General features: G+C 41.8%; 2 protein-coding genes across 2 annotated transcripts; both read left to right on the top strand.

The window, feature by feature from the left end:
* Positions 1–1,362: 1,362 nt before the first annotated feature.
* LOC131288064 (uncharacterized) lies at positions 1,363–2,420 on the top strand. Its single transcript, XM_058317163.1, has 4 exons — positions 1,363–1,500; positions 1,575–1,835; positions 1,896–1,946; positions 2,010–2,420. Exons 1-4 carry the CDS (start codon positions 1,387–1,389, stop codon positions 2,091–2,093), a joined length of 510 nt encoding a protein of 169 aa, XP_058173146.1. The 5' UTR covers positions 1,363–1,386; the 3' UTR covers positions 2,094–2,420.
* A 1,384-nt stretch (positions 2,421–3,804) lies between these two features.
* Positions 3,805–7,852, top strand: LOC131286415 (ubiquitin-conjugating enzyme E2-17 kDa). The gene is made up of 3 exons (XM_058315362.1): positions 3,805–4,440; positions 6,674–6,959; positions 7,035–7,852. The coding sequence occupies exons 1-3, from the start codon at positions 4,397–4,399 to the stop codon at positions 7,158–7,160; spliced, it is 456 nt and encodes a 151-aa protein (XP_058171345.1). The 5' UTR covers positions 3,805–4,396; the 3' UTR covers positions 7,161–7,852.
* Positions 7,853–11,270: the final 3,418 nt, after the last annotated feature.

The following is an 11,270-nucleotide window of genomic DNA, read 5'->3' as shown; positions in this document are numbered from 1 at the left end:
ATTTATTTCAGTTTTTGAACAATTTTAACGAGGATGGAACATAATATAATCGAAGAAAACTGAGAAACTTAATTTCATGCAAACAGTGATCGACACAACGTTGTACGTGTTTTGCAAATTAACCGATAAGAAAGTCTTTAAAAATCAACCTCCGAGAAAAAAAAACCTTCAATGGGTTGCCTACAGGTGGTAACCTTCACGAAACCGCAAATGTGCGCTCGATGTGCGTTGGCATTAGCAGTTCTCTAGGGGATTCAAATTTCTAGACCGCCCGTAAAACCCACGGCGTACGAAATGGAACATACAGTAAACACACATCGGACCGCACTATATCATTATGGGTTCCATTTTTGGCGTCGTCTTCGGTCTGACCTGACACCGTCGCCTGGCCAAACTGTCTGCAGATCCGTGGAAAAGAGGATGGAATTTCGTTTAAGATAATGACCGGTCACTGGCCAGGGTCCGAGAGCTTGACGTCTTCAAATATTCAAATCTCTTCCCAGCGGGCCCGTCACGGATGTCGTCGGAGGCGACGGAATATATGCACAAACGATTTGGTGGCCCAATAATGGATTTGGCAACGTTCCGGAAATCAATCGGATTGATTTACGCATCAAAATGTGTCGTACGTTTAATTTTAGTTATACGATTGTGGTTTATCCGGTGCTGATGCAACTCGCGTAATGTGTCCTACAAACCTGTACTATAAAATTAAGTCATATTCTTTCCTTTCAAAATTCATGAGTTTCTTCCACTATTAGCCAATTTCAACCACTCTACAAATAACACCACTTCATAAAACTCACTGTTTTAATGTTTTTTTTTTTTTTTAATTTCCAACAAAAACAGTACGCAAACAAAATAGCTCTCTTAGTATTAAAAAATATAAAATTTGTCATGGGAAGTCATTAAAGATTTTTAAATAAACGATTATTGAACATCTTTTACTAACGGTTTTGAAAGGGCTTTTATGATTAAAGCTATTTTCAAAAGCCTCATTGCAACGAATGTCAAAATGCTCTTGAGGGACCTACCTTTATGCACGTCACCTTGGACTTGTGACGCTTGTTATTGTTTGTTTGCGTGTTCAACACTTTCATCGCGTAGTATTCATTAGTTTCGCGTAAAACATATGCAATTTTGTCTAAAATACTCTTTTGAGCCAGAAAACACGATCATCTATCGACGGGACTACTGATTGCTTTGAAAGCACTAAATCTTGCCTTAATTTCATTGCGGTAAGTATGTTAAATCATGGACACCCAAATGGGCGTGCCACTTGCCATTACGAAAGCCTAATGACATTTCGAAGTCGTCTGGAAGTTTGAACCGTGCATTCGTGATACTTTTCTTTTAGGAAAGAACGCTTCGGCAGAAAATCTAAACATGGTTTGGTTAGAATCTTTCTGGTCACCCTGCATTTGGACGAATTCCGTGAAATCAGGCAGCTATGCAGTAGCTGCCTACACGGTAGCCATGAGCATCGTGTTGATTACAATGGTAAGATTCTGCTCATACATACCACATCATTTGATCATTTCAAGATTATAATGCTGTCTTGTTTCCTATTGTAGACGTCGTATAACATGGTGGGTGGCGATTCTTCACAACTCTACTCGCCACTGTTTGAAACGGATATTCGCGACTCCATGCAGGTTGTTGGAGGGTTCTTCATTTTTTACTTCATCCTGCTGATCCTCTCCGCCGGAGGCATTTGTTATTCGCTGAGAACTACCACTCGCGGCTGGATGCTACCATGGCTTGCCTTGTTTGGCATTGCCATTCTGTTTCAATTTGTTTTCGGCCTTTGGTTGATTGGTGGATACTACATTTATGTGAGTAGATCTATAAACATACGGTAAACATGGTGTTTTAATATTAAAAGTTCTTTGCAGCTGCAACAAACACTCTCCAGTTTGATTCTTTGGATCTGGATGATCTATAATGTGAGTTTTCATCACTCGTTTCGGTCAGAACTATTTAGTCTTATCTCTTTATTTTCCAAACAGATCTACTGCTGGATGTGCGTGTACTCTCAATACCAAATATTTGTCAAACTTCAGTCACCGAACATCGAAATGCTGATGCCTTGAAGTGTGCACCTTACTCCAACTGAATCTTCTCAAAAGATTCCATTATTAGAGTATTTTTCTATCCAGTAATCGAAAGTATTTTACGTTATTCGTAGTACGTAGTTTTGTTCTGTCTCGACAAAGTATGATTAGTAATGACGAATACCATATCAGAGTTTTTCACATCGGCCTACCATTCCATATCAAGACAGTACAAATGATTTGCAATTAATTTTCTCGAATCTCTTAAATATTTCATACAATATTAGTAATGTACGTGTAGTATTCTGACTGAGAAAACAAAACTATTCCGTCCGTGTAACGAAGAATCTGAACATTTTACATTAAATAAACGATTTTACCTAGAAAATAAATGAAATTTCATTTACGTATAAACTTCGTAGTCGAAAATACTCTTACAACTGTCTAGAAATCATGTATTTTTTAAACATTCTTGCTGATTTAATAAAAATGGCAAATGGTTTTAATATATTATCATTAATTTTGTACTCACTATAAAGTATGATAAATTCTCAATAAAAATAAAATGCTTACCCTTATTTTTCGTGTAAAAACTTGATGTCCAACGAAAATCGTTATTCTATATAATTGTTGCTATGTCACTTCTAGACAAAACCACAAAGTGAAAAACAAATTTATGATTTGCCGAAACTACACTTTGAACAAAAACTAGAAAAGATGGAAAGATCTTTTGTTGCACTAAGATGTGTTTCTTTGAAACACTTTTCATTTGAGGGGTCACATGAACAAATTGGTTTACCAATTATTAAATTATTAACAAACTTGTTTTAGCTGAAAATACCAACCACCTTCTGTACCTACGTTCCTTTCAAATGTTTATTTCATAAAGTACGCATTGATGAAGAATCTCTGCTGTAACAAGTTGTGTGTCTTCAAGCGACTTTTCATTTGAAGGATTAATTGCTAAAATTAGCCGAAGCACTAAAAAGTTATAAAGAAATTAACGATTTCAACGATTATTTCAAGCTGTGACCAAGGTTTTTGAAGCTTGATGATGTCAAGATGCGCTGTCAGCTTCGTTCTAGTGGTGGGCAAATCGAGTCCCAACTGGGCACTCGATTCCCAATCCATCTAACAGTCGTGACACGATGTATTACGTGACTAATTCGACTCACCTCGTGTCTAAATCGAGTTACATCATATTCAAATAGATTCCGATCAAGTCAGAATCGAATCAAATCGAATCACAAACAAATCAAATCTATTCAAATCCAAAACGAATCAAATCAGATCCGAATCCGTCAAATGGGATCCAATCCTTCAGAAACCGCCTACAGGTCGAGTCTTCCGAATTCCGATTGTGCCATCACTATTCACGTGTGAAGTGTGGTGGTGACTCGAGTTAACTTGGTTAACTTTTTCCCCGACTCGCCAGAAAAGTGCGACTGGTACGGCAGTGAAAACCACTTTTATTTTGCTATTATCAGTTCAGTGCGTATCCGATACGCGCAAAATGTTGCAAACGTGTTGACTAGCGCACAGCAATCCGCAGTTTTATCGTTCTGGCTACTGCTTCCGTACAACCGCGAACAAATTGTGATATTTAGCGTTTAGGGTGGAAGAAAAAAAGTTGGTGAAGCGCAGCTGTACGTACGGTGAATCGCGCAAAGTAGGTGATACGAAGAAGGCCTGCTGCAGGAGAAGTTTTTTTCGCACTAAGGAAGGCGAGTCGGGACAGGTCGCCTTCTACCCCGTTTGGCCATTGACTCCTGTGTGGCGTGTGTCGGTCGAGTGTTATTATTTGATACTTGCCCTGTTTAGCTACTGGTACGGCAAATTGCCGTTCCTTTGTCGTGGGCGAATTTTTCTCGTGTGTGTCGGTGCTCGTGGTTGTACGCGCCACAAAAGCTTACATAAAACGGGAAAATACGTATTTTCGCAGTGATCTCCAAGTCCGCTTCCGAGTGCATCCGGGGGCATACCTTATCAGTTGCTTAGCTAAAACGAGTGAGAGTAGAAAAAAAAAGCAAAATCCTATTTCCCCACAAGAGAAACCGTGTGCTGCTGGACGACGTTTGGCTCGCCTAAATAGGCAGGAAGTCGTCGCTTGCGAAGAAACCAGAGGCCCGTAACGAGCAAGCGAGACGGATAGCGACTATTCGAGAAGCAGCAAGCTCGGCAGCGAACCGGAAAGGAAACACCACACTCCCTGAATCAGCCAACAGCTCGCATCGGCAGCAGCCGGAGCAGCACCAACAAACAATATTTGCTGTAGAAATATAGCAAAAGGGATACTAGCCCACCCCAGAGAAGTCGGTCGCACGTGAAAAACTTCCCAGAAAATGTCCACGCCAGCTCGCAGACGTTTGATGAGAGACTTCAAAAGGTAATTCCTCTGTTCCGTGTGCTGTTTTGTCAACAACCGTAAATGGAGTTTTCATATGCACCGTTTTGTTTGTACATAACACGCGAAAAGGGGAAAAGTGATGGACTCTATTTACCCGGATAATCTGAAGGCAATAGTTTGTTGAATTCTCGTGAGCCGGTGTTTGGAGTGTCCTCAATTTTTCATGGCACCCAATAAAATCGTTCGAGTCATAAGGAGCAAAAACAATATCACAAAAAATGACGATATTCTGTTGGCAATTGCTTTGCTCTATGCTCTCCAACTTGGGATTCGATCCAACAAAGCTTTTCGTATGTTAAAAATACCGTCCAAAAGCCAAGCGACGAGGAATCGTTCGACCTTGTAGTAACAGTCTTACAAAGGGAGGTTCATCACGGGGAATGCCCTTGGTGTCGGGTCCGCGCGAACGGGCTGTGCATTATTCGAAGCCGACCGAAATCGATGAACGAGGAGGAGCTGGCCGTACGTGCCCGTGTATGTGTGTAAGTGTGTTGGAGCTGTGCTATCCTGCACCGAGAGTAAAGGACGTTCCCCAACCGATCTGTTCCCTTCGATCCTTTGCCGTCCGATTTTCTTTGTGCGTTTGTTGTGATGGTTGGGCTGAGACGCATGGCTAATATTTCTTTAACTTTTTTTTTCCTCCCATTTAAGGTTAGCATGTGACGTAAACAGTCGACTCGCGGCGCAGATAGAGATGAGATAGCTGTGCATTGGGGACCGATTTGTTTCAGCAAACCCCCTTGGTTGAGGATTAGTCAACCAAAAAACCGAGTTGAACTTACTCTTGAATCGTGCAATCGAGCATTTTCGCTGGCAAAGACATACTGACACCAAAAAACGAAAATGAAACTAATTTTGGTACGCTTGACCACATCCTTTTGCCGCGTCTTCCACCGCGGTTTCACTGCGACGGCCAAATGGCCTACAGCTTGTTCTCGCTGCCTCTGTTCAAGCTAGGCGACGCTCAGCCAGAGTATCCCACAGTGGATCCGCATCTTCGCAGATTCTTACGAAAACAAGAAAATCAAAATCCTCCCCACACACTGACACACATGACCACGAAGGCGCGCAAAAGGTTTATTTTCGTAGTCCTAAACACACGGCTACAAACAGCGTTTTTTATGTGCAACAGTTCACGTCCGTGTCACGGGGGTGGTGAAAGTACTGGTACAGTAACAGAAATATGTTGTAGATGGTTTCTAAAGGCCTGCGGTTGTCAGGTTGGCGAAGAGGGAAAATCTCGATCAGACGAGAAGTCCGAAACCGACGCCGACGTAGTATACTTATCAGCAGCGTCGTGTCGCTCAAGGAACATAACCGTGACGCCGTTGATTGGGACCGCATGTGCGCACTATTCGGCGTGTGCCGATGATTTCACCCATTGGTGGGCCTTGCAAATTATTTGTTTGGAGATGTTCCGGTCAGATCTCGGAATTTCATTGCTAAGAGTTTATATTTGATCCTATCCTGCTTCTTAAGAGCTGAATCATCAGTTTAAAGCATCTTTTACCCATTGCAATAGTCCTCAAAAAATGGACCAACAACATCAACATATTCTTAAGTGTTTCGTAAAAGAATATATTATGTTTCAATGTTCATCAATTGCATTTTTAAACAGACCTGGGAATGTAATGTTTACAATTGAATTTAGAAAAGTAAAACGAAGCAATCCACGATTTTACAACATGATCAATATTTCTGGTACCTGTTGTGTATTCACAGGGGATTATGCACAATCTTGGATCGAATGTAATCTGTTAACCCCTTTCTCTCAATTAACTAACGGTCTATCAGTCACAACAGCACAATAACAACAGACTGTCCCTATTTTCAAGTTCATTTTCTATCAGTTTGAGATGCAGGCAGTAGCTAACGCATTATGCATCGACGGCGTGATTCAGTCTCATCTTGGGTTGCAAGCTTCTTAAACAAGTTCGATCGTGAGTCACGTGAACGTATTGATAGTAACACATGGCACTTCCATTGGACTATTCCATTCAAGTCCGAAGGCAATGGCTATTCGCAAACGTTCGCCGTTATCGACATGAACTTGAACCGGAAGCATCTCCTTGATCCATCAGTGATCATCAGTTGTGCAACGGTTTTATTGTTGTGCAATCTTGTTGTGCCAAAGAGTCGTGCCTCTGTAACCTCGTTCCCGGTTTAGTTTTGCTGTCTTATACTACTATCGGTTTTCTTTTCCCCTTTGCAGGCTCCAGGAAGACCCGCCAACTGGTGTGTCCGGTGCACCGACGGACAACAATATTATGATCTGGAACGCTGTGATTTTTGGCCCACACGACACACCGTTCGAGGACGGTACGTTTAAGCTCACAATAGAATTCACCGAGGAGTACCCAAACAAGCCACCGACGGTGCGGTTCGTCTCCAAAATGTTCCATCCGAACGTGTACGCCGACGGCGGCATTTGTCTGGACATTTTGCAAAACAGGTGGAGCCCCACGTACGACGTGTCGGCCATTCTTACTTCGATTCAGGTGAGTACCAACGTGTACGCTTTGGTTATCCTGCAATAGCTAATGTCTCCTTTCCGCTGATTCTTTCATTTGCAGTCTTTACTAAGTGACCCTAATCCAAACTCGCCTGCCAACTCGATGGCGGCGCAGCTCTACAAGGAAAACCGTCGAGAGTATGAGAAACGAGTGAAAGCCTGTGTCGAGCAGAGTTTTATCGACTAGCCCCGTTCCCATTGCTATCTTTGTCCGTACCATCTTCGGCACTGTCTTCGTCCCGCGTGCAGCGTCCTACCTGCGGTGACGCTTGCCGCACAGTGGTCTGCGTGTGCCCCAGTCGAGGACATCGTTTTGCACAACATAAACACCCAACTTAACCGTGAACCGCTGTTATTTCTCGACCTATTGGCAAATCACAGCCGAGTCCAGCACCGTTCCTTTCCATGGAGATTAAATGAGGGTGGCTGTCATCCCGACCGGAATCTGGTAACGTGCAGCCGCGCCAACACCATCCTAGCACCACCTACGGCAATATCCGCCCACCAGCGGCTGTAGTAGTAGTAGTAGTAGCCAAACACACACACCCCCCCGTTGAATGAGGTCTCCCTTTTTTCGCCTGTCCTGAAATAAGTGTTGGCTCGCAAATGGCCATGGGCCAAGCGTCTCAAAGTCGCTACATGAATTCGCTTGATGGTAGGATAAATTTCAAACTTATTTCCATCCAAAACCACATCGAGTATGTATCTGTGTGTTAATGTTTGTTAAGAAAAAAATTGGGAAAATATGCTGGTACTACAATCAGAATTACTATGCATAAACGCAGTTACATACAATGCTTGCTTTCATTATTGTAATTTAAAACTCCACAGTTTATAAACTCTACAAAAAACAATTTACACAATCCTCGAAATGGCTAGGAGAGGTCACTCGAGGGGCCGAGAATAGACCTGCTACCACAGAAAAATCACGAAACGGAAGCAAAAGGAATATTTAATAACTCATCAATTTAATCAATAGTTTGAAGGGAAGTCGTATAATACTGGAACTATTTGAACAGAAACACGCAATATTGTGAAGTGTTGCTGGTAGTGGAGAGATGTTGGCGAGAGTGTCGCTTAGAATTATCAAGAAATAAATAAATATACACGATTATAAAACTATCGGCGATAGCTTCAACTCACTACAACCGTAAGCAACAACACTCAATCAGCCAAAGTTTGGCTCAAAAAACTAAGTACGAAGATTTCTTTAGGACACAATTTATGAAAAAAGGGTAGATTGGTTCCACTTCGCATAGGCAACTAGCAATCAAACTGCTACGTGTTTCTTTTCAAACTAATATATTCTTATTATCTTATCCCGGTAATGGAAACTTCTGTTTCGTATCATCTGTTTACGTTACAGCAGTGTTTTCTCCATTTGCTCTCTTCGACGCCTTTCCGCTTTACTACAAAATCATTAGTTTAATTGAAAAGTGTAGCGCGAGGTGAAACCAATTTGTTCTTTTGTTTTGCAATAAATTCTAAAGATAGTTACGTGAGACACATTGGAAACATGCAATACACACAGTACATCCTTTATCTGGAATCGATGAGACCGTTGGCGTTGGAGATCAAGAAAAAAAAAACAGTGCAAAATGGAACAGGCGGTAACTGCAGGTTCGCGCAAATTGAACGGATTCGTTATAGTCGCAGTGTTATGGCTAACAATATATATATATGAATAAGTATATATTATATATATATCGTCGCAAAGCAAAACGTCGAACAAACCAGGGAAAGATAGCAATGAAGACGAATGGGTTGATAAAAGAAAACTTAATTATTACTTGTGAAGCCACCACAAACCAACTGAACGGAGAGATGATGAACAGACACACGACCTGAGATACTGTGTAAAATAAAAAATAAAACAAAAACAAACACGATTTACTAAGATAGAAATTGAGGGAAAATCAAGCAAAGTAAAAATACACAATTAGAAGTGGTAAGCATGATGCAGGAGCACCAGGAAAAACAATGTGAGGAAAAAAATAATGGTAATAACAATTGTATGTGAAAATCTGGGAAAAACTATCCAGAAAATTATAACGAACTAAAAATAGAAAAATAAAGCGTATAAAACCTTACCAAAAACTGCCTGCTTTTCTGCATTTTACATAAGTATATTGCTCTATTGATCTATTATGTAGCACACAGATTTCTGGTTGCCATTGCTTCTTTCTTTGACAAAATTACTTTCCCCTTTATCGTTTATTTTTGTAACTATTGGAGTAATATTAAGTTCCGGTTAGGTAAACCTTTATTCAAGAATATTACTTTACCCGTTTTCTTGGTTATAACATTTTTTATTTGTGTGTTCACAAAATTTCTTTCAACGGTATAAAATTTGAAATCTTCCATCGGAGGGGAGTTCCGTTCCGCGGAACTACGGAGAATCGAACCATTGGTACCGAACCATGGAACCATGAAGTACCGTCGTTTGAACTAGTGATGGGAAAACTGAATACCTACAGGGATTAGAATCTTTCGATTCAAATCCATTCTGAGATCCGGATCTTCGAATCCGAGTCCCAATCCATCATATCATGCGTGCCTACCAAATTTACCGATTTTTCATATTATTTGTTACTTTAACATGTACAAAAAAAAATGTAACTTTTATTGTACAATCAATGGTTGAATTGATCCAAAGGCTAAATCGAGCTTGCGAATGGTCCCCAGGATCTTCTGGGTCGCTTTAACTGTCCGCTCCCAGGGGGAGCTGTTTCATTTCAGTTCCGAGGAAACTACCCACCACTATGCGCCAATTTGAGAGAGAAAAGAGAATTCAAAATTCTCTCGCAAAATCTCTCTTTCGAAGAGATAAATTTCCAAAGCTTTTCGAAAAATAAACTTTCTCAAAAACTAGAAAATATAGAATGATCTATTGTTACACAAAGTTGCGTGTCTTGAGCAGACCTTTCATTTAAGGGGTCACATGTACAAATCGGTTCAGCAGTTGTAAAGTTATTAACAAATTTGTTATTTCAGCAAAAAATACCAACCAAGGTTTCTGCACCTACGCCTCAGAATTTCATAAACTAAGAGCTACGAAGTGTTGCTCGTTTCATTGTCTTCGGGACCAGGATAGCGAACGCACGGATCTCTGACTGTCTGCCGCCGCGACTGCCTGTTAGCTGAACGGTGTTCACTCTATCCTTTAGTGCGTGCTGTGTCCACTTGTGTGTCCATACTAACGGGTAAAAAACCAAATTGCAACGGGTGCCCCACAAGCAGATTCAGCTATCCGAACTTTGTGAACAACGATACCGTGTTGTGCGTGCGAACGCACAGGTGTCTGCGTTGCACATTTTGCTCGTGCAGTCAGTTGCCGGTGCTGGGTTGGGTCGGTCGATAGTGATAGGTCTTGTTCTGTAGGTCGATTAGAGCAACTCGTTCACTTCAATATCTGTTTATCGTTTATCCACGCACGTCAGGTGTAATTGGAGAAAAAGGATGAAATTGAATGAATAGGGGCCAACTTGCCACCGTTGCCATTAGTTGCCGATTTTCATTCTGCTAATTTTAACCACCAACTTTGTAGAGTTCACTACTCTTCTTCTATCTTTCTGGCTCACCCATGCGTAACGCGGTGCACCTCGCGGCTCTGTGTAACCTTTTCCGCCTTGATATAGTGACGATGAAAAACTTATTGGAAAAATTTGTTTCGTTTACGTAATTCCGCTACCTTTCGTATGCGTCCGCCGCGGAATTGCGCATGTGTGCACGTGAGTTTGTACGTTTGTCCCTTGCATCCGAGTGATTCGCAAAGCGATTGTGTAATCCGTAATAGTTAGTGAGAATATTCTTGATGGCTGCCCGGTTTTATCCAATAGAGTTTAGTCGCATTTCATAATATTTCTCTGATCTTTTTCGTCTCGATTCCCCCCTGTACAGTCTCGAACGGCAGAAAAAAGAAAGAAAAGGATCCAACCCGTCTACTGCGTTCCTGGCGTTGTTGAACGGTGTGGAGCCACTTCTTGAGTGATAGATCGGTGTCAGTTTGTTGGTGTTTGAGTGTTTGCTGCAAGGAGCAGCACACGCGCTTGCATCGGTGTGTGCGAAGAAAAGGACCTCGCTTCCGTCCCTCGGTGGTCCCGTCTGGTGTTCGCGTCTATTCCCGTTGTGCTGTGGAACCGACACACCAAACCTGGTGGTGCGATTTGCTGCTTCCCTCCGGTGTGGTGGCTGTTGTCCTGTTCTTGTTGAGAAAGGAGTCCGCGTGCGCACACACTTGTGTCCACGATAGCTGTGTGTGCGAGAAGCGGAAGTGTACCAGTGTCCTACTCTCCGC

This window comes from Anopheles ziemanni, chromosome 3 (assembly GCF_943734765.1).
Source record: "Anopheles ziemanni chromosome 3, idAnoZiCoDA_A2_x.2, whole genome shotgun sequence".
NCBI lineage: Eukaryota > Metazoa > Arthropoda > Insecta > Diptera > Culicidae > Anopheles > Anopheles ziemanni.
Note: the sequence above shows the minus strand (reverse complement) of the source record. Positions and strands in the feature narration are given on the sequence as shown.

Bases quoted from the DNA above. Each gene is read 5' to 3' on its own strand.
- LOC131288064 (XM_058317163.1), top strand. From the start codon at position 1,387: ATGGTTTGGTTAGAATCTTTCTGGTCACCCTGCATTTGGACGAATTCC. The intron at 1,501-1,574 runs GTAAGATTCTGC...TTCCTATTGTAG, and splicing joins GCATCGTGTTGATTACAATG to ACGTCGTATAACATGGTGGG. The intron at 1,836-1,895 runs GTGAGTAGATCT...AGTTCTTTGCAG, and splicing joins TTGGTGGATACTACATTTAT to CTGCAACAAACACTCTCCAG.
- LOC131286415 (XM_058315362.1), top strand. From the start codon at position 4,397: ATGTCCACGCCAGCTCGCAGACGTTTGATGAGAGACTTCAAAAG. The intron at 4,441-6,673 runs GTAATTCCTCTG...TCCCCTTTGCAG, and splicing joins TTGATGAGAGACTTCAAAAG to GCTCCAGGAAGACCCGCCAA. The intron at 6,960-7,034 runs GTGAGTACCAAC...TTTCATTTGCAG, and splicing joins CCATTCTTACTTCGATTCAG to TCTTTACTAAGTGACCCTAA.